This window comes from Erinaceus europaeus, chromosome 6 (genome assembly GCF_950295315.1).
Source record: "Erinaceus europaeus chromosome 6, mEriEur2.1, whole genome shotgun sequence".
Lineage (NCBI taxonomy): Eukaryota > Metazoa > Chordata > Mammalia > Eulipotyphla > Erinaceidae > Erinaceus > Erinaceus europaeus.
In genome coordinates this window covers 14,840,669-14,866,629 of record NC_080167.1, presented here as the reverse complement: position 1 = coordinate 14,866,629, position 25,961 = coordinate 14,840,669, and the positions used below count along the sequence as shown (strand labels likewise).

General features: G+C 44.4%; 2 protein-coding genes and 1 long non-coding RNA gene across 8 annotated transcripts in view; 2 read left to right on the top strand and 1 right to left on the bottom strand.

The window, feature by feature from the left end:
- Positions 1–11,431, top strand: part of ANAPC5 (anaphase promoting complex subunit 5) — a 49,830-nt gene extending 38,399 nt beyond the window's left edge. Inside the window, exons 13-17 of one of the 2 annotated variants that reach the window (XM_007529208.2) lie at positions 3,651–3,772; positions 5,313–5,420; positions 5,505–5,652; positions 9,095–9,257; positions 11,105–11,431. In XM_007529208.2, the coding sequence (XP_007529270.1) occupies positions 3,651–3,772; positions 5,313–5,420; positions 5,505–5,652; positions 9,095–9,257; positions 11,105–11,316 (753 nt within the window). In that variant the 3' untranslated portion in view covers positions 11,317–11,431. The remainder of the gene's footprint in view (positions 1–3,650; positions 3,773–5,312; positions 5,421–5,504; positions 5,653–9,094; positions 9,258–11,104) is intronic. The other variant, XM_060193116.1, reaches the window with a different exon arrangement.
- On the bottom strand, positions 431–25,783 carry LOC132539088 (uncharacterized). Its single transcript, XR_009550398.1, has 3 exons — positions 25,435–25,783; positions 20,200–20,315; positions 431–725 (listed from the first exon to the last, which is right to left on the bottom strand). It is a non-coding gene; the product is annotated as an uncharacterized LOC132539088 (long non-coding RNA).
- The window catches only part of CAMKK2 (calcium/calmodulin dependent protein kinase kinase 2), a 61,962-nt gene continuing 60,324 nt past the window's right edge, over positions 24,324–25,961 (top strand). For all 5 annotated transcript variants that reach the window (XM_060193114.1, XM_060193112.1, XM_060193113.1 and 2 more), the window contains exon 1: positions 24,324–24,461. The gene's annotated coding sequence lies outside the window, so the exon portion shown is untranslated. The remainder of the gene's footprint in view (positions 24,462–25,961) is intronic.

The window sequence follows — 25,961 nt, the reverse complement described above, 5'->3', positions numbered from 1 at the left end:
TATGAGGCTGTGAAAGCTTTGTTCAAGAAGGCTGAGAAACTTTTTTTTCTTTTTCTTTTTTACCAGAGCACTGTTCAGCTCTGGCTTATAGTGGTGCAGGGGATTAAACCTGGGACTTTGGAGCCTCAGACATGAGAGTCTGTTTGCATAACCATTATGCTATCTACCCTTCACCCAGGCTGAGAAACTCTTAAAATAGAAAGTATGTTGTTTGTTCCTTCCTGTCCTCATGGTTTTGAGTTAGAATTTTTTCATAACTCTGGGAATAAGAGAAGAAATCATCAGTGTCCTTGGGTAGAACAAGAATTAGGTTTTGGCTTTGCTATTTTGTCTCTAACTCAGCAACTCTAATCATTTTCTCCCAGAACTGAACAGCCTTTGGGAAAATGTTGTACCCATAGGAAAGAAACTTTATTAAACAGTTCTGGGTCTTCTGTTCCTTATTGTTCTGATTTCTGCCTTAGATGGGACAAGAAAACTATTACAAGGGGCCTTTCTCCTACCTCCTGTACCAAGTTTACTTGTCAGTAGATTGGGGAATGAAATCACAAGAGACCATGATCTGGGAATCTCCTCCTGCTGGTCCCTGAGGTTGCTGTTTACCTGATTTGCTCACTCGAGCTATGGGATTAGTGTCCATCAAAATGCGAACCTTCTTGGCAGACTGTGTGATATGTATTTCAAGTATTCATATAGAAAAGTGGTAAAGAAAGCACCCTCTGATCCTGTGGAGAAGAAAAGAAATTAGGTGTGGTTTTGTGGTAATGCTAATGAGATGGAACAGTTTGGTATATTAACTGCTTTTTAATATATATATATATATTCACACACAGAAGGACTCAGTTTAATTCACATTAAAGCATGTAGAGCCAGTAGATATATAATAGATGCTCAATCTGAGGCTAAGAGATCTGTCCCAGCAGAGCACTTGTCTTGCTGCACACTGGGTTCAGAGTTCCAGACTCCATATTGGAACACCATGGCTGGCACTAGGGGGAGCTCCATGGATGGTGGAGCAGCGCTGTAGTGTCTCCAGGGATAGCTCTTCTGTTAGAGTGTGCACCTTATCATGCATAAGACCCTAGGTTCCAGCCCTGGCACTACATGGGAGTGATATGAACCGTATTGGGGGAGCTCCACAGATGGTGGAGTTGTGCTAAGTATCTCTTCTCTCGTCTTTCTTGCCCCCTTCTCTCTCTAATGAAAAATGGAACAATTTCACCCAGGAGGCTACTCATCAGTAATCATCCATGAGGTGCTAAGTTCATTCCCTGGTGCCATGTTGGGAAAAAAAAAAAGTAATAGGTGTCCTAGCCCAGGAGATGGTGATATGGATGAAGTGTTGGATTCTCAAGCATAAAGTCCCAAGTTTAATCCTCAGCATTGCATTCTGGGAAATAAGTGTGTGTGTGTGTGTGTGTGTGTGTGTGTGTGTGTGTGTGTGTGTGTGTGTGTATAGAGAGAGAATGTCTGTACTACTCAGCTCTGGCTTGTGATGGTGCTGGGCATTGAACCTGGGGCCTTAGAGCCTTAAGCAGGGAAGTCTTTTGCACAACCATTATGCTATCTCCCACTGTTTATATAAAGTTTTAAAACATATAAGATTATACTGCATATTGCTTAAAAATAAGCATATATATTATAAAGGAATAAAATATGAATGAGAATGATAAACACCCAGTAAAGTGCTTATTTTAGAAGAAGAGAAATGGAAACAAATAAAATGTGATTTGAAGAAGTTGATAGACACAGACTGCTCTTGGTATTTTATTTTCAGTGGTTTTTCATGTACTTGAATTATTAGAAATGTTTTTAATGTTCAGATATTAATGGAGGAGGGGAGAGGGAGAGAGAACATAAGAACCTCACCATTACTGTAGTCTACGTGGTACCAAGACTTGAACTCAGAACTTTTACTACACATATAAGTCCTGCACTCTACCATGGAGTCACCTCCCTGGCTGTGAAAAACAATTATTTAACTTTTAAAAAGAAGAAATTGCAAGATCCAACACGACAGGAGTACACCTGCTTTGCGATTCTTGAAACTCAGGTTCAAGATTGGCCCCCACCACACTGGGGAAAGCTTTACTGCTATAGTATCTTTTTTCTCTCCCCATCTACCTCTTTGTCTTTTCTTTTTTTAAATTTATTTGTTTACTTAAAAAAAGGAGACATTAACAAAACCATAGGATAGGAGGGGTACAACTCCACACAATTCCCATCACCAGATCTCTATATCCCATCCCCTCCCCTGATAGCTTTCCTATTCTCTATCCCTCTGGGAGCATGGACCCAGGGTCATTGTGGGGTGCAGAAGGTGGAAGGTCTGGCTTCTGTAATTGCTTCCCCGCTGAACATGGGCATTGACTGGTCGATCCATACACCCAGTCTGCCTCTCTCTTTCCCTAGTGGGGTGGGGCTCTGGGGAAGCGGAGCACCAGGACACATTGGTGGAGTCGTCTGTCCAGGGAAGTCTGGTCAGCATCATGCTAGCATCTGGAATCTGGTGGCTGAAAAGAGAGTTAACATACAAAGCCAAACAAATTGTTGAACCTCTATGGACCTAAAGACTGGAATAGTGCAGATGAAATGTTGGGGGGGGTACTCACTGTAGACTATTGTGTACTTTTGCTTTCAGGTATATATTTTGCCCTAGTTTATAGATACGTGTGAACATATGCTCTATCTCACGGGACCTAGGTTTTGGGACTTTGTTAGGAAGTGAACCACCTAGAATGGAATTAGAGAATACTATGAAAGGAAAGGTCTCACCCGAGTGATGAAGCTGAAGGGTTGTCATTCCACACCTGAAGTCTCCGGACACAGTCTGAAGTGAAGCATGCTGGGGTGGCACTCGTTGCGTTGATTAGGTTGCGATCGGCGGATGCAGTATTATTTGATATGCATTGAGAGAAGCATGCAGGAAAGTGTGCCCCACCCTAAGGTTCCAGGACTGGGGAAAATATAGGCTCTATAGTGGAAATGTGAGGTTCCTGCTGTCTTAGGGTTCAAGAAGACAATGGATAGTTATTGTTATCATATTATTTGGTAATTGGGTTAATTTTGAAAGGTCCCTTTGTTAGGGTTTGCTGTATAATACCCAGCATCTTGTATATAGCTGTGCCACCGGTTGCTTCTGTTCTCCCTGGTCTAGGCTTTTGAGAGAGTCAACATATCAAAGACTCAGCCTATGTATTAAAAAGACTCAGTCTGTGCTTTAAAAAGTTCGAGACATACAATCAATTTTTCCCTTCTCATATTAATTAGTGATTTATATGACTACAATTTAATAGGAGTGTACATAAACACCATTCCCACCACCAAAAGACTGTGTCCCATCCCACTCACCCCCCCACCCCCCCACACCCACCCCCCGCCCCCCCCCACACCCACCCCGGGAAGCCAAATGTCCACCCTCCCCCTCACCACAGGGTTTTTACTTTGGTGCCCTACTCTCCCTCTTTGTCTTTCTAGCTGCAAAATTAAGCTTAGAATAGTGAGACAACAAAAATAAATAAAAATAAAATTTAAGATTATGAATCGTTGTAAGGATATTTGTTAAGCATCCCCAAATACTTTTATATCTTGCTGGGTAATGAAGTTAATAGTTGCTATTTTGTCACTAACTTGTTTATTTATTTTATTAGTTGTGGATGCTATGCGATCAAAAAATACAGTTTGACAGAGCAATGAATGATGGCAAATATCACCTGGCTGATTCACTGGTTACAGGGATCACAGCTCTTAATAGCATAGAAGGTGTATATAGGTAAGAAATGTTGAAAACCCCAACCCCAGAATGAAGTAATTCTTTTTTTCTTTTAAATTTCTTTATTGGGGAATTAATGTTTTACATTCAACAGTAAATACAATAGTTTGTACATGCATAACATTTCTCAGTTTTCCATATAACAACACAACCCCCACTAGGTCGTCCTCTGTCATCCTTCTTGGATCTGTATTCTCCCCACCCACCCACTCCAGAGTCTTTTACTTTGGTGCAATATGCCAATTCCAGTTCAGGTTCTGCTTGTGTTTTCTTTTTTTTCCTGATTTTTTTTTTAATTGGGGAATTAATGTTTTACATTCAATAGTAAGTACAATAGTTTGTACATGCATAACATCCCCCAGTTTCCCATATAACAATACAACCCCCACTAGGTCCTCTGAATCCTTCTTGGACCTGTATTCTCCCCACCCACCCACTCCAGAGTCTTTTATTTTGGTGTGATACGCCAATTCCATTTCAGGTTCTACTTGTGTTTTCTCTTCTGATCTTGTTTTTCAGCTTCTGCTTGAGAGTAAGATCATCCCATATTCATCCTTCTGTTTCTGACTTACTTCACTTAACATGAATTTTTCAAGGTCCATCCAAGATCAGCTGAAAATGGTGAAGTCACCATTTTTTATAGTTGAGTATTATTCCATTGTGTATATAGACCACAAGTTGCTCAGCCACTCATCTGTTGTTGGACACCTGGGTTGTTTCCAGGTTTTGGCTATTACAAATTGTGCTGCCAAGAACATATGTGTACACAGATCTTTTTGGATGGGTGTGTTGGGTTCCTTAGGATATATCCCCAGGAGAGGAATTACAGGGTCATAGGGTAGGTCCATTTGTAGCCTTCTGAGAGTTCTCCAGTCTGTTCTCCACAGAAGTTGGACCAATTTACATTCCCACCAGCAGTGAAGGAGGGTTCCTTTGACCCCACACCCTCTCCAGCATTTGCTGCTGTTACCTTTTCTGATGTATGACATTCTCACAGAAGTGAAGTGGTATCTACAATGAAATAACTCTTAAATGGTTTTGTTCTTTTTTGTCTTGTGTATGAATTAATATATTAAGTAGTAGCTTTGGTAAAAACTCATTTTTCTGTTTACTTGCCACAGGAACTAAGAAAATAGAGATAGCAAAATAGAAAAGTAATTACCACAGAGATATTAACCAACATTCTTATAGCTATAATTTCAGACTTTTTCTTTTGTGTTTGCAGTGTGTTATATCTTTCTTTTAACCAAAATTGCATCAGACACAGTTCTTCCTCTTAGGAAGCTAACTGAAGAACTAGAGACTCTAACCCTGAAAATTACTATATTTAAAACTCTTATAAAACACCAGCATTGTGGTCCAGGAGGTGGCACGGTGATAAGGCTTTGGACTCTCAAACATGAGGTCCTGAGTTCGATCCCCGGCAGCACATGTACCAGAGTGGTGTCTGGTTCTTTCTCTCTCCTCTCTTTCTCATTAATAAAGAAATAAAATCTTTTTAAAAATTAGCATAACTGTGCTTATTTTGTTTCTGTATTAGAAAAGCAGTTGTACTACAAGCACAGAATCAGATGTCAGAGGCACATAAACTTTTACAAAAATTGTTGATTCATTGTCAGAAGATCAGGAACACAGAAATGGTGATCAGGTAAGGAAGGGAGTTCTCTTGTACAGCTCGCAGAGGTGTGACTAGCTGGTAATTCTTACCCCATCTTCTCTTCTCTGTGGGCAGTGTTCTGCTGTCTGTGGCAGAGCTGTACTGGCGATCTTCTTCCCCCACCATCGCGCTGCCAGTGCTCCTACAAGCACTGGCTCTCTCCAAGGAGTACCGGCTGCAGTATTTGGCCTCAGAAACAGTGCTGAACTTGGCTTTTGCTCAGGTAAGCGAATCTCTGTTTTTATCGCATATATTTGTACTCAGGAGCTGGCAAATCTGCTACTGGTTTTGAAAAGGATTATGATGAGCTTTCATTCACTTCTCAATACTGAAGTCTGGAGATATGTTCAGGCTCTCCATGATCTCTGGAGTTGTGAGCTTGATGGTACCCCCCAGGGGCACTGGCTTTACAAATCTACACGCTTAGTAAAGGAAATTCATCTCTTCCTTGAAGATACTCGTATCCTATTAATAATTTCCTTACCCAGAGCTATGCTTCATTTGCCAAGGAGATATGCAAAGAAATGAAGGACTCATATATTTATTTAAATTTTAAAAATTATATGTTAACACAAGAGCGCATCACTCTGGTACACCACTGAATCTTTTCTTTTTCCCCCAGCACACTGCTCACTCAGCTCTCACTTATGGTGCTGCCAGGAGTTGAATCTGGGACTTTGGAGCCTCAGAGAGGATAACCATTGTGTTATCTTTGTAGTCTTAGACATATATATATATATATATATATATATATATATATATATATATATATATTTTATTCCCTTTTGTTGCCCTTGTTATTTTATTGTTGTAGTTATTGATGTCGTTGTTGTTGGATAGGACAGAGAGAAATGGAGAGAGGAGGGGAAGACAGAGAGGGGAAGTGAAAGATAGACACCTGCAGACCTGCTTCACCACCTGTGAAGCAACTCCCCTGCAGGTGGGGAGCCGGGGGCTCAAACCTTACGCCGGTCCTTGCGCTTTGCGCCACTTGAACTGGATTTGGTAATTCTTAATTTGACCTTTAATTTTAACTGAGGAACTGTCAGATAGTTTTATATACTGTATGTACCATATATAGTCCCACCAGCAATAGATTAAGGTTTAAATGCCAATTTTCTAAATATTTGTCAACACTTTTTTCCCCTTTTTCTTTTCATTTCATTTCAGAATTTTTTTTTTTCCTCCAGGGTTATTGCTGGGCTCAGTGCCTGTACCATGAATCCACTGCTCCTGGAGGCCATTTTTTTCCCCTTTTTGTTGCCCTTGTTGTAGCCTCCTTGTGGTTATTATTATTGCCATTGTTGATGTTGTTCGTTGTTGGATAGGACAGAGAGAAATGGAGAGAGGAGAGGAAGACAGAGAGGGGGAGAGAAAGACAGACACCTGCAGACCTGCTTCACCTGAAGTCCGCGAAGCGACTCCCCTGCAGGTGGAAAATCAGGGGCTCAACCGGAATCCTTATGCCAGTCCTTGCGCTTTGCGCCAAATGCGCTTAACCCACTGCGCCACCGCCCGACCCCCCAGAAATTTTAAGCTTTATTCAGGAAAGTTGAGAACACCCACATTTTGGAATACACATGAGTAGTGAAAGAGAGAGAAGAGAGCAAGCAGATATGAGGGCTCACTTGTTGAAGGTTCCAGGTTGACAGAGAGAGCCCCTTTTTATTTTTAAAGTATACCTATCCTATTTGCATTTCTCTAATAACTAATGATGTCAAGCATCTTTTGATGCATTTATTGGCCATTTTGTATATATTCTTGGAGAAATGTCTATTTAAATTCTTTGTCCATTTTTTTCTGTTGGGTTGTTTACCCTTTTTTTTTTTTTTTTAGATTTTTAAAAAATATTTTTTTATTTATTTCCTTTTTATTGCCCTTGTTTTTATTGTTATTGATGTCGTAGTTGTTAGGACAGAGAAATGGAGAGTGTAGAGGAAGACAGAGGGGGGAGAGAAAGATAGACACCTACAGACCTGCTTCACCACCTGTGAAGCGACTCCCCTGCAGGTGGGCAGCTGTGAGCTTGAAATGAGATCCTTACACTGGTCCTTGTGCTTCGTTCGCGCTGTGTGCACTTAACCCTCTGTGCTACCACCCGACTCCTTGTTTACCTTTTTTGATATTTACTTGTAAGAGTTCTTTTTTTTAAATTAATTATTAAATTAATTTTTTAAAATTTATTTCTTTATTGGGGAATTAGTTTTACATTCAACAGTAAATACAATAGTTTGTACATGCATAACATTCCCCAGTTTCCCATTTAACAATACAGCCCCCACTATGTCATTTATCATCCTTCATGGACCTGTATTCTCCCCACCCACCCACCCCAGAGTCTTTTACTTGGGTGCAATATGCCAATTCCATTTCAGGTTCTACTTGTGTTTTCTTATCTGATCTTGTTTTTCAACTTCTGCCTGAGATAAGAGTTCTTTATATATGAGAGTCGGGCGGTAGCACAGCGGGTTAAGCGCAGGTGGTGCAAAACACAAGGACCGGCATAAGGATCCCAGTTGGAGCCCCCCGGCTCCCCACCTGCAGGGGAGTCACTTCACAAGCAGTTTAGCAGGTCTGCAGGTGTCAATCTTTCTCTCCTCCTGTCTTCCCCTCCTCTCTCCATTATTCTCTGTCCTATCCAACAACGACATCAATAACTACAACAATAAAACAAGGGCAACAAAAGGGAATAAATATTTTTTAAAAAGTTGTATACATAGTCTGGATGCTTGACCATTATCAAAAATATAATTTGCAATTTTTTTTTTCCTTAGTGGAGATCCTGTTGCCCCAGTGTCATTTTTTGAAAAGACTTCTTTTCCCCACTTATAATTTTGTATGGAATATCTTTTTTTATCCTTTCACTTTCAGTGTATGTCTCAATCTAAAGTGAATCTTTCATAGATAGCACATAGATGGATGTTTCTGTTTTTAGATCTATTCTGCCAATGTCTGCCTTTAGATTGAAAAACTTAATTCATTCACAGAAATATAGATAAGAAAAATTACTTATTTTACTATTCTATATTGTCTTACATCATTTTTGTTCATTAATGCTTTCTTTTTGCATTAAGTAGGGGTTTTCTAGTGTACCATTTTATTTTCCTTGTTATTTCTTCTACTATATACTTAAACTATATTTATTTATGAAAGAGAGAGAAAGCAGAAAAGAGAGTGTGTTGGGGTGAGAGAGGGCCAGAGCAGTACTCAAATTTGGCATACGGTGGTGCTGGGGATTAAACAAAGAGCCTCTGAGATTTTAGGTTTGCAAGTTGATGCTCTAGCAAGCTAAGTTATCTCCCTAACTCTTATTAGTTATTTTAAAATTATTGCCTTAGTGCTTCCCCTTTCTTCAGTGTTTCTTATACAAGTAATTCAACTCTTTGGAATCATCATTGTGAAGGATGTTGATGCAGAGTCCTTTTTGTAGAGGCAGAAACCTTTCACACTATAAATAACTATCCCCTACTTTATATATTGTAGCCTGAAATCAGATTGTCACACATTGTTTCCTAGGAGTGTGGTGAACCGTATAATGTAGCGCTTGTCAGGAACAAGATAAGCTGGACATGTCATTCAGCAGAGAAGAGCCAGAGACAAAGTTCCTCTTTATGCTGGGCAGTGGGTTAGGGTATGCGCTGTGCTACATGAGATTTCTTTTTCAGCTCATCCTTGGAATCCCAGAACAGGCCTTAAGTCTCCTTCACATGGCCATCGAGCCCATCTTGGCTGATGGGGCTGTCCTGGACAAGGGCCGAGCCATGTTCTTAGTAGCCAAGTGCCAGGTGGCATCTGCAGCTTCCTATGACCCACTGAAGAAAGCGGAAGGTAGGGAGCCATACAAGGATTTCAGGCATTTGTGTTATTCAGGAGGTTTAAAGTGCTTTCACTTGTATGTTTAGTGTGAAGGTTGAGGGCAGATGAATGGATGTATATTTAGTTAGTGAGTTAGTTATGTATTACTGTGGTGCTGGGACCTTGTGCATGTGTGATTCCCCCACTTCTGAGACAATTTTCTTTTGTCTAACCACTGCTATCTACCCAGCCCTAAGACAAATTTCTTTTATGTTATAGGTAGGTAGGTAGATAAGGACTGACACCACAGTGCTGCTCCATCAGTTATGGAGCTTCCCCTAGTTCAGTGGTGCTCCCATGTGTTGCTAGTTTGAACCCACTCACAGTCCATGCTTTCCCAGGTAAGCTATCTCCTGGCACCTGAATACCCTTTTTTTTTTTTAAAAAAAGATTTTATTTATTTATTAATGAGAAAGATAGCAGGAGAGAGAGAAAAAAACAGACATCACTCTGGTACATGTGCTGCCGGGGATTGAATTCAGGACCTCATGCTTGAGAGTCCGATGCTTTATCTACTGTGCCACCTCCTGGACCACCTGAATACACTTTTTAAAAAATATTTATTTACTGGGGGCTGAGCAGTGACACACCCATTTAAGTGCACCCACTACCATGCATAAGGAACTGGGTTTGAGCTCCTAGTTCCTACCTGCAGGAGCAGGAAGCTTCACAAGCAGTGAAGCAGGTCTGCAGGTATCTATCTTTCTCTCTCTCTAACTTCCCTCCCCTCTCAGTTTCTCTCTGTCCGACTGGATAAAGTATAAAGAAAAAGAAAAAAAAAGTCATTGGAAGTGGTGGATTTGTAGTGCCTGCACTGAGCACCAGCATTAACCCTGGTGGATTAAAATATATATTATTATTTATTGGATATAGACAGAATGAAAAGGAAAGAGGAGATAGGGAGAGAGAAAGAGATACACCTCGGGAGTCGGGCGGTGGCGCAGTGGGTTAAGCGCATGTGGCGCAAAGCGCAGGGACCGGTGAAAGGATCCCGGTTCGAGCCCCCGGCTCCCCACCTGCAGGGGAGTCGCTTCACAGGCAGTGAAGCAGGTCTGCAGGTGTCTATCTTTCTCTCCCCTTCTCTGTCTTCCCCTCCTCTCTCCATTTCTCTCTGCCCTATCCAACAACGAATTGTGTCAACAAGGGCAATAATAATAGCCACAACGAAGCTACAACAAGGGCAACAAAAGGGGGAAAAAAATGGCCTCCAGGAGCGGTGGATTCATGGTGCAGGCACCGAGCCCAGCAATAACCCTGGAGGAGGAAAAAAAAAAAAAAGAGATACACCTCCAGCACTGCTTGGGCTTTTTCCCTGCAAATGGGGACCAAGGGCTTGAACCCAGGTCCTTGTTTATGGTAATATAGGTCTTCAGTCAGATGTACTACCACCCATCCCCTTATTGGGGTTTATTTATTTATTTATTTGTTTTCCTTTTTTGTTGCCCTTGTTGCTTTTATCATTGTTGTGGTTATTGTTGTTATTGATGTTGTTGCTGGATAGGACAGAAAGAAATGGAGAGAGGAGGGGGAGTTAGAGAGGGAGAGAAAGACACCTACAGACCTGCTTCCCCGCTTGTAAAGCGACCCACCCTGCAGGTATGGAGCCAGAGGTTCAAATCGGGATCCTTATGCCAGTCCTTGAGTTTCATGCCATTGTGCACTTAACCCGCTGTACTACCACCTGATTCCTCCCCCCCCTATTGGTATGTTTAACCCCAGTGAACCAGGTAGCAAACTAGAAATCAGAAGTGAAAAGACATATATAAAACCCACCTGAAGTGTTAGTTTAACATGTGCTGTTTTCCCCCACTTTCCATCAGTTTTGGAGGCTGCTGTTGAGAACCTCAACGAAGCCAAGAACTATTTTGCAAAGGTCGACTGCAAAGAGCAAATCAGAGATGTCGTGTACTTCCAGGCCAGACTCTACCATACCCTGGGAAAGACCCAGGAGAGGAACCGATGTGCAATGCTCTTTCGACAGCTGCATCAGGAACTTCCTTTTCATGGGGTGCCTTTGATAAATCACCTCTAGTCAGAACACCCCTGCTGGACCACTATGCAGAACATGAGATTTCGGACTTGTTTATACCCCCTCCCTCCAGATAAGTGATGTATTTGATATCTACCTTGAAATAAACTGCATTCTGGTTAGTTCGTCTAATTTTGTTTTCTCTCTTCTTTCCTCACGGTGGTAAACAACACTGACTTTTTCTTTTCTTTTAAGAACACTACTTAGCTTTGCATTATGGAGGTACAGGAAATTGAACCTGGGACTTTGGAGCCTCAAGTGTGAAAGTCTTTTTGTATAATGATTATGCTAGTTCCCCTACCCAAGAACACTAACTTTTTGTTAATACTTTTATTAATAAGTTAATGTAAATGTAAAGATTATTTGGGAGACAGGGGTAGATAGTATAGTGGTTATGCAAAGAGACTGTCATGCCTGAGGCTACAAAGTCCCAGGTTCAATCTCCTGCACCACTGTAAGCCTCGGCTGAGCAGTGCTCTGGTTAAAATAAGTAAATAAATAAATAAAATAATAATAAAGTAAAAAATAGGGACAGGCAGTAGCACATGGTATGAAGCACAAGGACCGGCAAAAGGATCCTGGTTAGAGCCCCCGGCTCCCCACCTGCAGGGGGGTCGCTTCACAGGTAGTGAAGCAGGTCTGTAGGTATCTATCTTTCTCTCTCCCTCTCTGTCTTCCCCTCCTTTCTTGATTTCTCTCTGTCCTATCCAACAATAATAATAACAATAACAAAGGCAGCAAAAGGAGAAAAAATAATGGCCTCTAGGAGCAGAAGATACGTAGTGCAGACACTGAGTCCCAGTGATAACCCTGGAGGCAAAAATAATAATAAAATAAGTGGTTCAGGAGGTGCAGCAGTGGATAAATCATTAAACTCTCAAGCATGAGGTTCTGAGTTCAGTCCCCTGCAGCACATGTACCAGATGATAACTGGTTCTTTCTCTCTTCTGTCTTTCTCATTGATAAAATCTTTTTAAAAAGATTATTTTGGGGACCAGAAGAATAGTTCATCAGGCAGTGCCTCCCTTGTCATTTACACTAACCAGGTTTGAGTTGAGGTAACACACACAATTACCCTGTGGCAGCTCTGGTGCTATGATGAATCTTTGTCTGTCTCTGTCTGAATGAAAAAGTGGCCTGGGCACAGTAAGCTCATTCATGTGTGAGAGCCTGGCTCATTTCAAAAAGATTATTTTCTCTCTGAGTAAAATTGCCAGTATCTTAATAGAAATCATGTATGCTCTTCATGGTTCTATGAACTAACAACTGTGCTTGGTCATAAGCTCTGTGGGGATAGTGTTAGATTTCTCTGGGAGCAAGAGTGGGGGTCAACATAGGGTTTTCTGAGTCTTCTATTTTGTTGGACTGAGCCAGTCCTTGCATAGGCCTCTCCCTGCTAGCAGGTACACATTAGCCCCTGGTGGAGAGTAAGAAGGAAAGATCTGTTTGTTTATGGGTTTGGGACCTGTGACAGTTAGCATCTTTCTACCACTTTTTGGTTGTTTTGCTTCCTGGTATTTTCTGTGTGGGTATACTTTTTCTATATTGAATTATATAAATGAGGGATGATGATAACTTAAGTGTAGTAATTCACCATGAATAAGGTGATTACAAATTAAGAAAGGGTCTAAAGCTGAAAGGTATGTCGATGCCATCACTCAATATACAGATTATAATTTACATATCTCAACCCTGCAATTAAGCAGAAACCAATTACAACTTTGTTCATGAATTTGTCTCATCTGTGAGTGTTCACAGGAAAATTCCTGTATTTCAAATCTAAAACAGCAGCAAGGAACCAACCAAATTTTGCAACTTCTATCAATTAGCTCTTTCTCTGTTAAATTTAAACCTTCTGATGAGAAATAATTGATCTCCAGAGTTCTTTGAAATTGTGTAAAACAACTCCCACTCATTAGGGTATGTTTGCTGGTCAAAGACAGCTGCTCTGGAAACAAGTGTTTCAAAGTAGAGCTGAAAACACTAATTGGTATATTGATATTTCAACATCTTACATTTATTTCAAAAGTTATGTATGTTGATGTTAAAAGCTAAATATTCTTTTTTAAAAGAGCCCTTCTTAGGTCGCTTCACAAGTGGTGAAGCAGGGATGCAGGTGTCTGTCTCTCTCCCTCTCCTCTCTCAATCTTTCTCTGTCTCTATCCAAACATAAACAAACAAACAAAAATAGAACTCAGTATTGCTAAGTATATGGCCCCCTCAAACCTGTGTACGTACATAAACAGGTAAATAAGATAGCACCAAAACTGACAACTAAAACAAGACCCTACAGTTGAAAAACAATTTGTGGCTGATGGGTTAAGCGCACATGGCAAAGCGCGAGGACCGGAGTAGGCATCCCGGTCTGAGTGGCTCCCCCTGCAGGGAGGTCCCGTGAAGCGGGTCTGCAGGTGTCTGTCTTTCTCCTCCCCTCTCTGTCTTCCCGTCCTCTCTTGATTTCTCTCTATCCTATCCAACAATTATAGTAATGACAACAATAATAATAACAATGATAAAAGACAAGGGCAACAAAAGGGAAAAAATAGCCTCCTGGAGCAGTGGATTCGTGATGCAATACCCCTGGAGGCAAAAAAAAAAAAATTGGTGATTTGGTTTAATAGGAACAGGCTTGTTGAGGAGGGAGTTGAAGCTAAATAATTAGAGGACATTAGGTTCTTTTTTTCTTTTAATTATCTTTATTTATTTATTTGGATAGAGACAGCCAGAAATCAAAAAGGAAAGGGGTGATAGGGAGAGAGACAGAGAGATACCTGCAGCACTGTTTCACCACTTGTGAAGTTTTCCCCCTGCAGGTGGGGACCAGTCTTTGCACACTGTAACATGTGCACTCAACCAGGTGTGCCACCACCCGGCCCCTAAGTTCTTTTTTTTTTTTTTTTTAGTAATTTTTATTTATAAAAAGGAAACACTGACAAAAACCATAGGATAAGAGGGATACAACTCCACACAATTCCCAACACCAGAACTCCGTATCCCATCCCCTTCCCTGATAGCTTTCCTTTTTTTTTTTTAATTTTTTTTTATTTTCCCTTTTGTTGCCCTTGTTTTTCATTGTTGTTGTAGTTATTATTGTTCTTGATGTCGTCGTCGTCGTTGGATAGGACAGAGAGAAATGGAGAAAGGAGGAGGAGACAGAGAGGGGAGAGAAAGATAGACACCTGCAGACCAGCTTCAAGCGACTCCCCTACAGGTGGGGAGCTGGGGGCTCGAACTGGGATCCTTAAGCCGGTCCTTGCACTTTGTGCCACATGCTTTCCCATTCTTTAACCCTCTGGGATTATGGACCCAGGGTCATTATGGGGTGCAGAAGGTTGGAGTTCTGGCTTCTATAATTGCTTCTCCGCTAAACATGGGCATTGGCAGGTTGATCCATACTCCCAGCCTGCCTCTCTTTTTTCCCTAGTGGGACAGAGCTCTGGGGAAGCAGGGCTCCAGGACACATTGGTGGGGTCGTCTGCCCAGGAAATCCTGTTGGCATCACGGTAGCATCTGGAACCTGGTGGCTGAAAGAAGAGTTAACATATAAAGCCAAACAAATTATTGACTAACCATGAACCTAAAGGCTGGAATTGTGCAGATGAAGATTTGGGGGTCTTCATTTTGTGGATAGTTAGTAGACCTATTTTAGTTATATTCCAAAGGGCACATTCCTCAAAGAGGAAAAGACCTGAGTTGGTGACTTTGCTTGACACAACAACTGACTCCTTGAGACTGTTGTTGGTGTTTGAAACTAATCAGCACATTAACAGACACATTAATCTCCCTGTCCGTTGGAGGTGGACTTTTCAGGATGTTTTTTGTTTGACCAGCTTTTTTCTTTTTTTCTCCTTTGCTGGGGCTCTACCCCTTCATGAACCCAGTGTTTCTGGTAGAATCCTTTTCTCTCATATTTCCAGATAGAGACAGAGAGGGAGAGGGAGTAGAGACACCTTAGTATCGCTATACCATTCATGTTGTTTCCCCTTTGAAATATGCTTTCATGTGGTAGTCTGGGCCTTGAACCTGGGGCCTCACACATAGTAGAGTGTGTGCTCTGCTGGGTGAGCTATCTCCTGGCCCCTGTTTGATCAACCTTTGAAATATTTATTTATGCAGACTGGGAAGTGACTCAGTGGATAAGATTTGACTCTCAAACATGAGGTTCTGGAGTTTGATCCCCAACACTGCATATGGCTAGAGTGATGCTCTTGTTTTCTCTCTGCCTCTTCCCCATAAGTAAGTAAGTAAGTAAATAAATAAATACATGATTTATTCTGTGGCTTGGGAGGTAGCCTAGTGGTCAACCTCTGTGCTCCCAAGCATGAGGTCCTGGATTTAATCCCTAGCACCACATATGTCAGATGAAATGTTTCAGCCTCCCTATTTTTCTCTCCTCTGTCTCTCAATAAATGGAATAGATCCTTTAAAATTTTTTGCTGGTATGGGGCCAGGCGTTGGCGCACCTGATTAAGCACTTACATTATAATGTGCAAGGACCAGATTCAAGTCCTTGGTGTCTCCACCTGTGGGGGTGGAGGAGAAGCTTTACAAGTGAAGTGGTAAAGCAGGACTGCAGATATCTTAATGTCTTTCCCCCTCTCTATCTCCCCCTTCCCTCTTAATTTCTCTGTCTCTATCCAATAATAAATAAAGACTTAAAAAAAATAGCTTAAAAATTTTTGACTGAGGAGGCAGGGTGGAGAGGCCGGCTGGGAGAGCTCATCCAGTAGAATACACACTTATCTATCTGAAAAAGAAAGAAGAAAGAAAAGAAGGAAAGATAAAAGAAAAGAGACTGGAGAGACAACAGAATAATTGTGCAAAAGGGCTGGGGAGATAGCATCATGGTTATGCAAAAAGACTTTCATGCCTGAGACTCTGAAGTACTAGGTTCAATCCCCAGCACCACCATAACCCAAAGGTGAGCAGTACTTTGGACTCTGTCTTTATATTCTTCTCTCGATACCCCTCTTTCATTAAACTAAGTAAATAAATATTTTAAAAACAGATACTACAGGTATATTGCACTAAAGTAAAAGACTCGGGTGAGAGGGAGGGTTCAGGTCCTGGAACATGATGGCAGAGGAGGACCTAGTGGGGGTTGAATTGTTATGTGGAAAACTTGAGAAATGGTATGCATATACAAGCTACCAAAGATACATATATATATATATATATATATATATATATATATATATATATATATATATATATATTTTTTTTTTGCCTTAGGTTATCGCCGGGGCTCAATGCCTGCACTACGAATCCACTACTCCTAGAGGCCATTTTCCCCATTTTGTTGACCTTGTTGTAGTTGTTATTGTTGTTGCTGGATAGGGCAGAGGAATATGGAGAGAGGAGGGGAAGTCGGGGGGAGAGGAAGAGAGACATCTGCAGAGCTGCTTTACCACTTGTGAAGTGACCCTCCTGCAGGTGGGGAACCAGGAGCTCAAACTGGGATCATTACGCAGGTCCTTGTGCTTCACACCTTGGGTGCTTAATCTGCTGCACTACCACCTGGCCCCCCAAACTATTATATTTTACTGTTGACTGCAAACCATTATTCCTCCAATAAAGAAATTAAAAAACAAAATAACAGCAACAACCAGTTACTATAAATGACTTTCATGGCAAGGCTCTGAACTTTCAGATTTAATGCCCAGTACCACCCTAAGAGAAAGAGAGAAAGTGAAGTCAGAACGCCATTCTGATACATGTGACACTGGAGACTGAATTAGTCCTGAATTCTTCCAGCTAAACTATGTCCCCAACTACTAACCAGTGTTTTTCTACTCTCTTGTTGAGTGGTAAATAATTAAATGAATAAAGTACACAGTTCTAATTAATTCTGCTGTCTCTACTTGACTATTCCAGGCTTGGGAGGTAGAGCATTCCAGTGATCAACATGAACAGAGCACAGAACAATTTGGGAAGGAAAGACAAAGCCTTGGCAGGAGCTTCTAATGCCATCCTTGTGGGTGGAATAATATAAAGTCTTACTTTCTAATCCCTCCCTTGCACTGTTCAAGTTTTCTTAAAAATAAGATTCAGATGCTTTGTTTACTTATTTTCTTGGCAATCTGTGTTGTCAAGACAACAAGATCTCTTTGCCTAGAATAGGTCTCTCTGGTGTTCTTGGAGGAAAAACTCAAAAAGCAAAGCCTGTTCTTATTTTCATATCTTTAAGACAAAAATGGTTTCCTGTAGTAGAATGATTCTTAAGATAAACGAGGCTGAATGTCTACAAAAGGCTATTGTGACATCCTCCGCTTTGTTCTAATTCGCTGTAAGGAAGATAGATAATCACTGTTTTTCTAAGTTGTGTTAAGTATATTCATGGTTAGCACCACTGAGCAGTTATTTGCTATGGTCATAAGCTGTAGTCATGTAACAATATTCAATGACAGACAGCATCTGTGATGCTGATCCCAGCAGGCTGAACCATATAGCCTAGGTGTATAGTAGGCTATTACCATTAGAGTTGTGTAACTCCATGCAATGACTACATAACAACCAGATCAGCTGATTACATTTCTTAGAAGGCAGCTTTTTAAAAAAAAAAAAAAAGTCTTTATCTTTATTTATTGGATAGACATAGCCAGAAATTGAGAGGGAAGGGGTGATAGAGAGGGAGAGAGACAGAGAGACACCTGCAGCCCTGCTTCACCACTTGTGAAGGTGTGCCCCTGCAGGTGGGGAACAGGGACTTGAACCTGGGTCCTTGTGCACTGTAATATGAGCTCAACTAAGTGCGCCACCACCTGATCCCAGAAGGTAACATTTTCATTAATCAATACACAACTGTATTTTCATTACACATTGCTGTGTTTAAACCTCAAGTTGAACCTGTGAAGCTATTACTACTATTATTATTACTGGGTGCTCTTACTATTCCCAGCTAATAAAACCAAGCCAGGAGCAGTCAAGTCACTTGTCCAAGGCCACAGAGCTGGTAATAAGATTTGAACTACATGTCTGACTTCAAAGTTACTGCTTTCAACCACAATATTGAGAGTATTTCAGTATTGCAGATGTGGCATCTGCTGTACTCCAAGAATTTATAGTTCTCATGGTAAGTGAAAATGCATGTGTGAAAAAGTAAAGAATGAAAAAGATACAGTTGCCATAACATCAGATAAGTTAGTGTTCTTACTATAAGAGACCAAAGGGAAGGTCAAGGGGAACTTGGATCAGAGTATTTCAGGAAATTCTCCCAGTAAGAAGTGAATCTTGGGTTAGGTTAGATGGGTACATGAAATTTTCTTGAATAATTAGCATGTAACTTTACATGCCTATGTATAAACAAATTTCTACCTGTTAGCTACAGTGTTCATATAAACTAGGTAAATTGGTAGCATGATTTAAACATAGAATTGTATTTTTTTATATTTATTTATTCCTTTTTGTTGCCCTTGTTTTCTTATTGTTGTTGTAGTTATTGTTGTTGTTGGATAGGACAGAGAGAAATGGAGAGAAGAGGGGAAGACAGAGATGGGGAGAGAAAGACAGACATCTGCAGACCTGCTTTACTGCTTGTGAAGTGACTCCCCTGCAGGTGGGGAGCCGGGGGGGGGGTTGTTGGTGGAACCAGGATCCTTGTGCTTTGTGCCACCTGCGCTTCACCTGCTGCGCTACCACCCGACTCCCTCCCCCCCTTTTTTTTAGCAAGTAACTGAAAAAGACACCAACCAATGTCTCTCTTTTTTTAAGTAAAACAGTTTCTTGCTTTTGGGCTAAATCTGGCATACCACCAGATTTAGCCCAAAAAACCCTGCCAACTAAGATGGTTTATAATGGTTTTAAGTGGTAGCAGAAAAACCAGGACAGTAATATTTTGTAACATATGAAAATTATATGAAACTCAACTTCCGGGTATAGTGTCTATAAATAAAATTTTATTTTGGGGGCCGAACGGTAGTGTACCTGGTTGAGCACACATAGTCTGAAGCTCAAGGACCTGTGCAAGGATCCTGGTTTGAGCCCCCAGCTCCCCACCTGTAGTGGGTCACTTTATAGGCAGTGAAGTAGGTCTGCAGGCATCTATCTTTCTTTCCCCCTCTGTATCTCCCCAACCCCTCTCAACTTCTCTCTGTCCTAGCCAATTAAAAAGAAAAAGAAAAAAAAGGGAAAAATGGCCGCCAGGGACAGTGGATTCTTGGTGCAGGCTCCCAGCCCCAGTGATAACCCTGGAGGCAAAATAAAAAAAGTCAGCCATATTCATACATTTCCTTTTGTCTGCAGCTTTTAGAATGCAAAGTTGAATGGTTGCAACAGAGACTGGCCTACAACACCTAAACTATTTACTGCCTGACTCTTTATATAAAGCTTTTTTGAGGGGCTGGAGGTGGTGTACCTGGTTGAGCACACAGGTTACAATGCACAAGGACCCAGATTCAATCCCCCAGTCCGCATCTGCATGGGGAAAGCATCCTGAGTGGTGAAGCAGAGCTGCAGGTCTCTCTCTGTCTCTCTCTCCCTCTCTTCCCCTTCCCTCTTGATTTTCGGCTATCTCTATCCAATAAATAAATAAATATAGATAATTTTTTTTAAAAAGAAAGTTTTTGGGGAGTCAGGCCATAGTGTAGCAGGTTAAGCCTACATGGTGCAAAGCACAAGGACTGGCATAAGGATCCCGGTTCGAGCCCCCGGCTCCCCACCTGCAGGGAGGTTGCTTCACTGGCAGTGAAGCAGGTCTGCAGGTGTCTTTCTCTCCCCCTCACTGTCTTCCCCTCCTCTCTCCATTTCTCTCTGTCCTATCTAACAACGACGACATTGATAACAACAATAATAACTACAACAACAATAAAAACAGCAACAAGGGCAACAAAAGGGAATAAATAAATAAATTAAGAACAAGTTTTTTAGTAGGTAGAACATGTGCCTTACTATGCATGGAGTCTTGGGTTTGAATTGCTATGCTACATGAAGCACCATGGATAGCATCAGGGGAGCCCATGGATGGTGGAGTACTGTGGTATCTTTCTCTTTCCTGTCTCTTTTCCCTAAAAAAATAAATGAAAAAATTGTCATGGGGAGATCATTAGTGGTGGCAAGGCCTTGGGCTGATCCCCTACCACGTGTATAAAAAAACAGCTTGGGGAGTTGAGCTGTAGTACAGTGGGCTAAGCGCAGGTGGCACAAAGCACAAAGACCGGCATAAGGATCCCGGTTCGAACCCCGGCTCCCCACCTGCAGGGGAGTCGCTTCACAAGCGGTGAAGCAGGTCTGCAGGTGTCTATCTTTCTCTCCTCCTCTCTGTCTTCCCCTCCCACTCTCCATTTCTCTCTGTCCTATCCAAGAACAACAACAACAATAATAATAACTACAACAATAAAACAACAAGGGCAACAAAAGGGAAAAAATAAATAAAAATAAATAAATAAACAGCTTGGTAATGAAAATTAAAAGTTTTCTGACCCCTAAAAGGTTCTGGATTCAGTTCCTGGCACCAAAACCAAGAATAAAACAACAACAATAAAATGGACTGTTGTTAATATTTTTGCCCTTTGCCTCAAGTCCATTTATAAGTAAAGGCCGCACATTTTACAGCATTCTTTATACTCCTCCTCATTCTCTGTATCTACTTCCTTCTTTGTGGCTTACTGCCATGAATACACACACATATCGCCTCTAGGGTTATTGCTGGGGCTGGGTGCCTGCACTATGAATCCACTGCTCCTGGCGGCCATCTGTTTTCCATTGTTGTTGTTGTTGCTGTTATTGTTCTTGTTGGATAGGACAGAGAGAAATTGAGAGAGGAGGGTAAATAGAGAGGGAGAGAGAACGATAGACACATGCAGACCTGCCTCACTTCTGAAACAACCCCTCTGCAGGTGGGGAGGCTGGGGCTTGAACCTGTATCCTCGAGTGGTCCTTGTGCTTCACACACTATGTGTTTAACTTGGTGTGCTACTATCTGACCCCTGAATATAAAATTTTAAGAATTTGGTGCTGGGGCATGCACCCAGGGCTTTAGTCATGCGCAGCATCATTGAGCTGCCAACCTGGCCCATCTGAGAGTAAGTGAGAGAGAGAGAGAGATATGGGACAAAAGGTTATTCTATCCTCCAAGGATCGTCTATAGTGCTCCTCTGTGGTGCCAGGGATTGAACCTAGGGCCTCAACTAGGAATGGCCAAATTTTACAGACTGAGCCACCTCCTGGACCCTTGTCATGAATTTAGTTTGCACTCATCCTCTTTGACTTTTTCTTTCCTTTTATTAAGATTTTCTTTTTAAAAAATATTTACTGCCTGCAGGGGAGTCGTTTCACAGGCAGTGAAGCAGGTCTGCAGGTGTCTGTCTTTCTCTCCTCCTCTCTGTCTTCCCCTCCTCTCTCCATTTCTCTCTGTCCTATCCAACAACGACAACAACAATAATAACTACAACAATAATACAACAAGGGCAACAAAAGGGAATAAATAAATAAAATAAATATTTTAAAAAAGCAAAATTGTTTTAAAAAAATTTATTTATGGGGAGTCGGGTGGTTGTGCAGCGGGTTAAGCGCACGTGGCACCGGCATAAGGATCCCAGTTCGAGACCCGGCTCCCCACCTGCAGGGGAGTCGCTTCACAGGCGGTGAAGCAGGTCTGCAGGTGTCTATCTTTCTCTCCTCCTCTGTCTGCCCCTCCTCTCTCGATTTCTTTCTGTCCTATCCAACAACAATGACATCAATAACAATAATAACTACAACAATAAAACAACAAGTTGTTGTTCTTGTGCTTTGCACCACCTGCGCTTAACCCGCTGCGCTACCACCCAACTCCCAAGCATGAGTTTTTTTTTTTAAATTATTTTTATTGGATAGAGACAGAAATCAAGAGGGAAGAGGAGGTAATGAGGTAGAGTGACAGAGAGACATCTGCAGCACTGCTTCACTACTTGCAAAGCTTTCCCTGCAGAAGGGGGTTGGGGGCTCAAACTTGGGTCCTTGTAACTTGTGTGTTCAACCAGGTGCACCACCACCTGGCCCCAAGCTTGAGCTTTCTTTGCTTCTACCAAATGAGCTGTCTTCCTGGCCACCTGTGTGTAGCTCTTAACTATAGTCAAATTGCACATTTAAAATATTTTATTAGGGGGACAGGCAGTGGCGCACCAGATTAAACTCACATAGTACTAAGTGCAAGGATCTGCTCCACCTCCCCCACAGAGGGTGGTTTGCTTTACAAGTGGTGAAGTAGGTCTGTAGGTGTCTTTCTCTCTCCCTACCTTCTCCTACCCTCTGTTTCTCTCTCCAATAATAATAATTTAAAAAATGAAGGTACTAGGTGGTGGTGCACCTGGTTGAGCGCACATGTGACAATCGCAAGGACCCGGGTTCAAGCCCCCAGTCCCCACCTGCAAAAAGGAATGATGAAGCAATGTTGCAGATGTCTCTCTGTTTCTCCCTCTTTATCACTCCTTTCCCTCTAGATTTCTGGCTGTCTCTATCTAATAAATAAAATAAAGACAATAAAAAAGGATAAAAAAATTGAAAAAACATCCACACGAGTAGTGGATTCGTAGTGCCGGCACCGAGTCTCAGTGATAACCCTGGAGGCAAATATATATATATATATGGCTTGGGAGATAGCATAATAGTTATGCAAATGCCTGAGGCTCTGAAGTCCCAGGTTCAATTGCCAGCATCACCATAAGCCAGAGTTGAACAGTGCTCTGGTCTTTGTGTCTTTCATTGAACAATAATTAAAAAAAAGAAAGTTATGCAGAAAGACTGTCAAGGCCTGAGGTACCAAACATCCCAGGTTCAGTCCCCAGTACCACCATAACCCAGAGCTGAACAACACTCTTGGCTATTTAATTATTATTATTTTTTGCCTCCAGGGTTATCACTGGGGCTCGGTGCCTGCAACAGGAATCCACTGCCCCTGGAGGCCATTTTCCCCATTTTGTTACCCTTATTGCTATTGTTACCATTGCTGTTGTTGGATAGGTCAGAGAGAAGTCAAGAGAGGAGGGGAAGATAGGGGGAGAGAAAGACAGACACCTGCTGACCTGCTTCACCCACAGGTGGGGAGCTGAGGGCTCGAACCCGGATCCTTGTGCTGGTCCTTGCGCTTTGCACCACGGGTGCTTAACCCGCTGCGCTACCGCCCGCCCCATCTCCCCCGGTTTATCTATTCTTTGATGAACACTGAGGAGGGCTCTTCCTAGTTCTTGCTGTCACCAGCAAATGCTGTTGAGTACCATCCCAAGGGAGGACAAGAGGGCTTTGAAACTTTAGTTAATTTTTCCTTCGACTCTCCTTTCGTATCTTGATTCCCTTTTGGCAGGATCAGAGAGGTATCCCCAGGGTGACGTTGGGTCCCCCTGAGAACAGAGGGACGGATAGACAGCCCAAGGTCCGCGCTCCTCCCGGACAGCTGTGCTGTCATCCACCCGGGAAAACAAGCACAACCTTAAGGATCCTGAGAAGTAGGGCGCCCGGGCAGAGGATGCGGTTCGCTAACAGCACTCAGGTCATCCTCAGGCAAAGCCACGCTGGCCCGGGCGTCGCTGGTAGCTCCAGGCTGAGCGGGCTGGGAGGGACGCGGCCGGACCCCAGCCTTCAGGACGGGCGCTGCGCTGTGGGCGGCGGGGAGGCGTGTGGAGAAGCTCCCTGGAAGCCGGGGTGACCCGAAACCCAGGCTGTGTCCTCCGCGGGGGTGCGGGGTGCACGAGCAGCAGTCCGCGGGTGCAGGCGGCCTCCCGAGTGTCCCACAGGCTTGAGGGAACTTTCCGACCTGGACGCCGCCCCTCCATGCCCGCGTCTGGCTGCACCGAGCAAGCGCTGCGGGCGCGTCGGGTCCGCCGGTCGGGGTGGTGGCGGGGGGAAGGTCTCCCCCTTGACCTCCCGGGACCGCCACCCCCGACTTGGCCTCATTTCCCCTACGCTCAGCCTCTCCCGCCTCCCGGAGCCCGCGGAGCAGGCGGGGCGCGGCGGGCGCGCGCTGGGGGGCGCCCGGGTGTGCGGCGGCGGCGGCGGCGGCGGCCAATCGCTGAGCAGCCCGCGGCGGCGTCGCGCGGGAGGCGGGCCTGGCACCACCCCGCCCCGCCCGCCCCCTCCCCCCGCGCGCCCGCCGGGGCCGCGGACAGACGCGCGTGGCCGCGCGGAGCAGCAGCTGGGGGCGCGGAGCGCGGGAGGCGGCGGTGGCGGCGCCGACCCAGGTGAGCTGGCGGGAGCCGGCGGTGGACTGGGGGTCTCGGGGCGCCGCGGCTCCGGGCTCCCGGGCCCCGTCAGGGCGAGGGGCGGCGGACGGGGCGGCAGACAAAGCGGGAGGCCGGCTCCGGCTTCCCTCCAGCTGGGGTCCCCACGTGCGCCGCCCCACGCCCCGCCACGTGGGGACGCGGCCCCCCGGAGCCCCTGGCCCGCGTCCGCGGAGCGCCGGGTTCCTCGGGGTGGCCTGGGCGACTGGGCCGCGCCGGGCTCGGGGTGGCAGGGGCGGTCCCGGAGTTTGGAAAGGATGTCGCCGGGGGTCGGGGCGGTCGGCCGGTGGGAGGGAGGCGGCCTAGGCCCACCCCCTCGGATTTGACAGGTGGGGAGAACACGAGCGCGCAGGGACGGGAGGGCCCGGCCACTCGGAGCATCCCACCCCGCACCCCCTGTCCTAGGGGCCGCCCAGGCCGTGGTGGACAGACCGGACACCGGGCGGCGGGACCCCAGACCTGCAGGTGTGGGCCGGGGACCCGCGCCCCTCCCTCCTCAGGCGGCCCCTCGCCCCTGCCCCCTTCGCGCAGCGGAACCTCCCGGGCTCGGTCTTTTTGACCTAAATTCACCTCGGGGCCGCAGCACGCCCTCGATGCAGAGACGCCCGCGCCCGCGCCCGCGCCGCCGCCTGACTCGGGGACGCTGGGCCCAGCCCCGCTCGGCGCCCCGGCCGCGGGGGACCCCCCGCCCCCAGCTCCAGCCCGGCCGCCCTTAGCCGCCCAGTTTGCGAAGCCGGCTGTGCCACTGCTCGCAGGGCGCTGGGCGGCTGCGCCTCATCCCCTCCTGCGCCCCCCAGGCTGGGTGGGAGAGAGCGCGGCTCTGGGGCGCGGTGGTGAGGAGCTCAGCGCCGGCAGCAAGGGTGGGGCGCCCTGGGCCGGGGGACGGTGGAGGGACGGACACACACACACACACACTCGCACACGCCGTGCTCACCTCCTCAGGGACTTTTACTTCCTCAGTCTGGAAGTTGCCACAGTCTTAGAGATAGAAACTTCATCTGCCTTGGAGCTGTGCTGTCAGTCCCTTCTCCCCCTTCCCGGTTCTGCCCGCAGGGGTGCGAGAAGAGGTTGGCTCCACCTTCCCAAAGTCTTAGGGCAGTTCAGGGGACGGCTTGCGGGGGGGGGGGGGGCAGGAGTTAGACCCTTCCTCCCAAACCACCCCATCAAAGCGTGCAGTTGAGTAAGCAGGCGACCTAGGAGATGGCGCAGTTGGATAAAATGTTGGACTGCCAAGCAGGAGACTTGAGTTTGCTCCCTGGCATCATATATGCCAGAGTGATGCTCTGGTGCTCTCTTCCACTCTCTCATAAATAAATAAATAAATAAATCTAAAAAAAAGTGAATAGTATGCCTGCTTTGCAAATACATCTTCATAGCGAGTCTGCCCCTTCTTCCCAGTTGCTGCTCACAAACCCATCCTATGTAGAAGCAGCCACTCCTAGTGAAAGTACACAAATTATC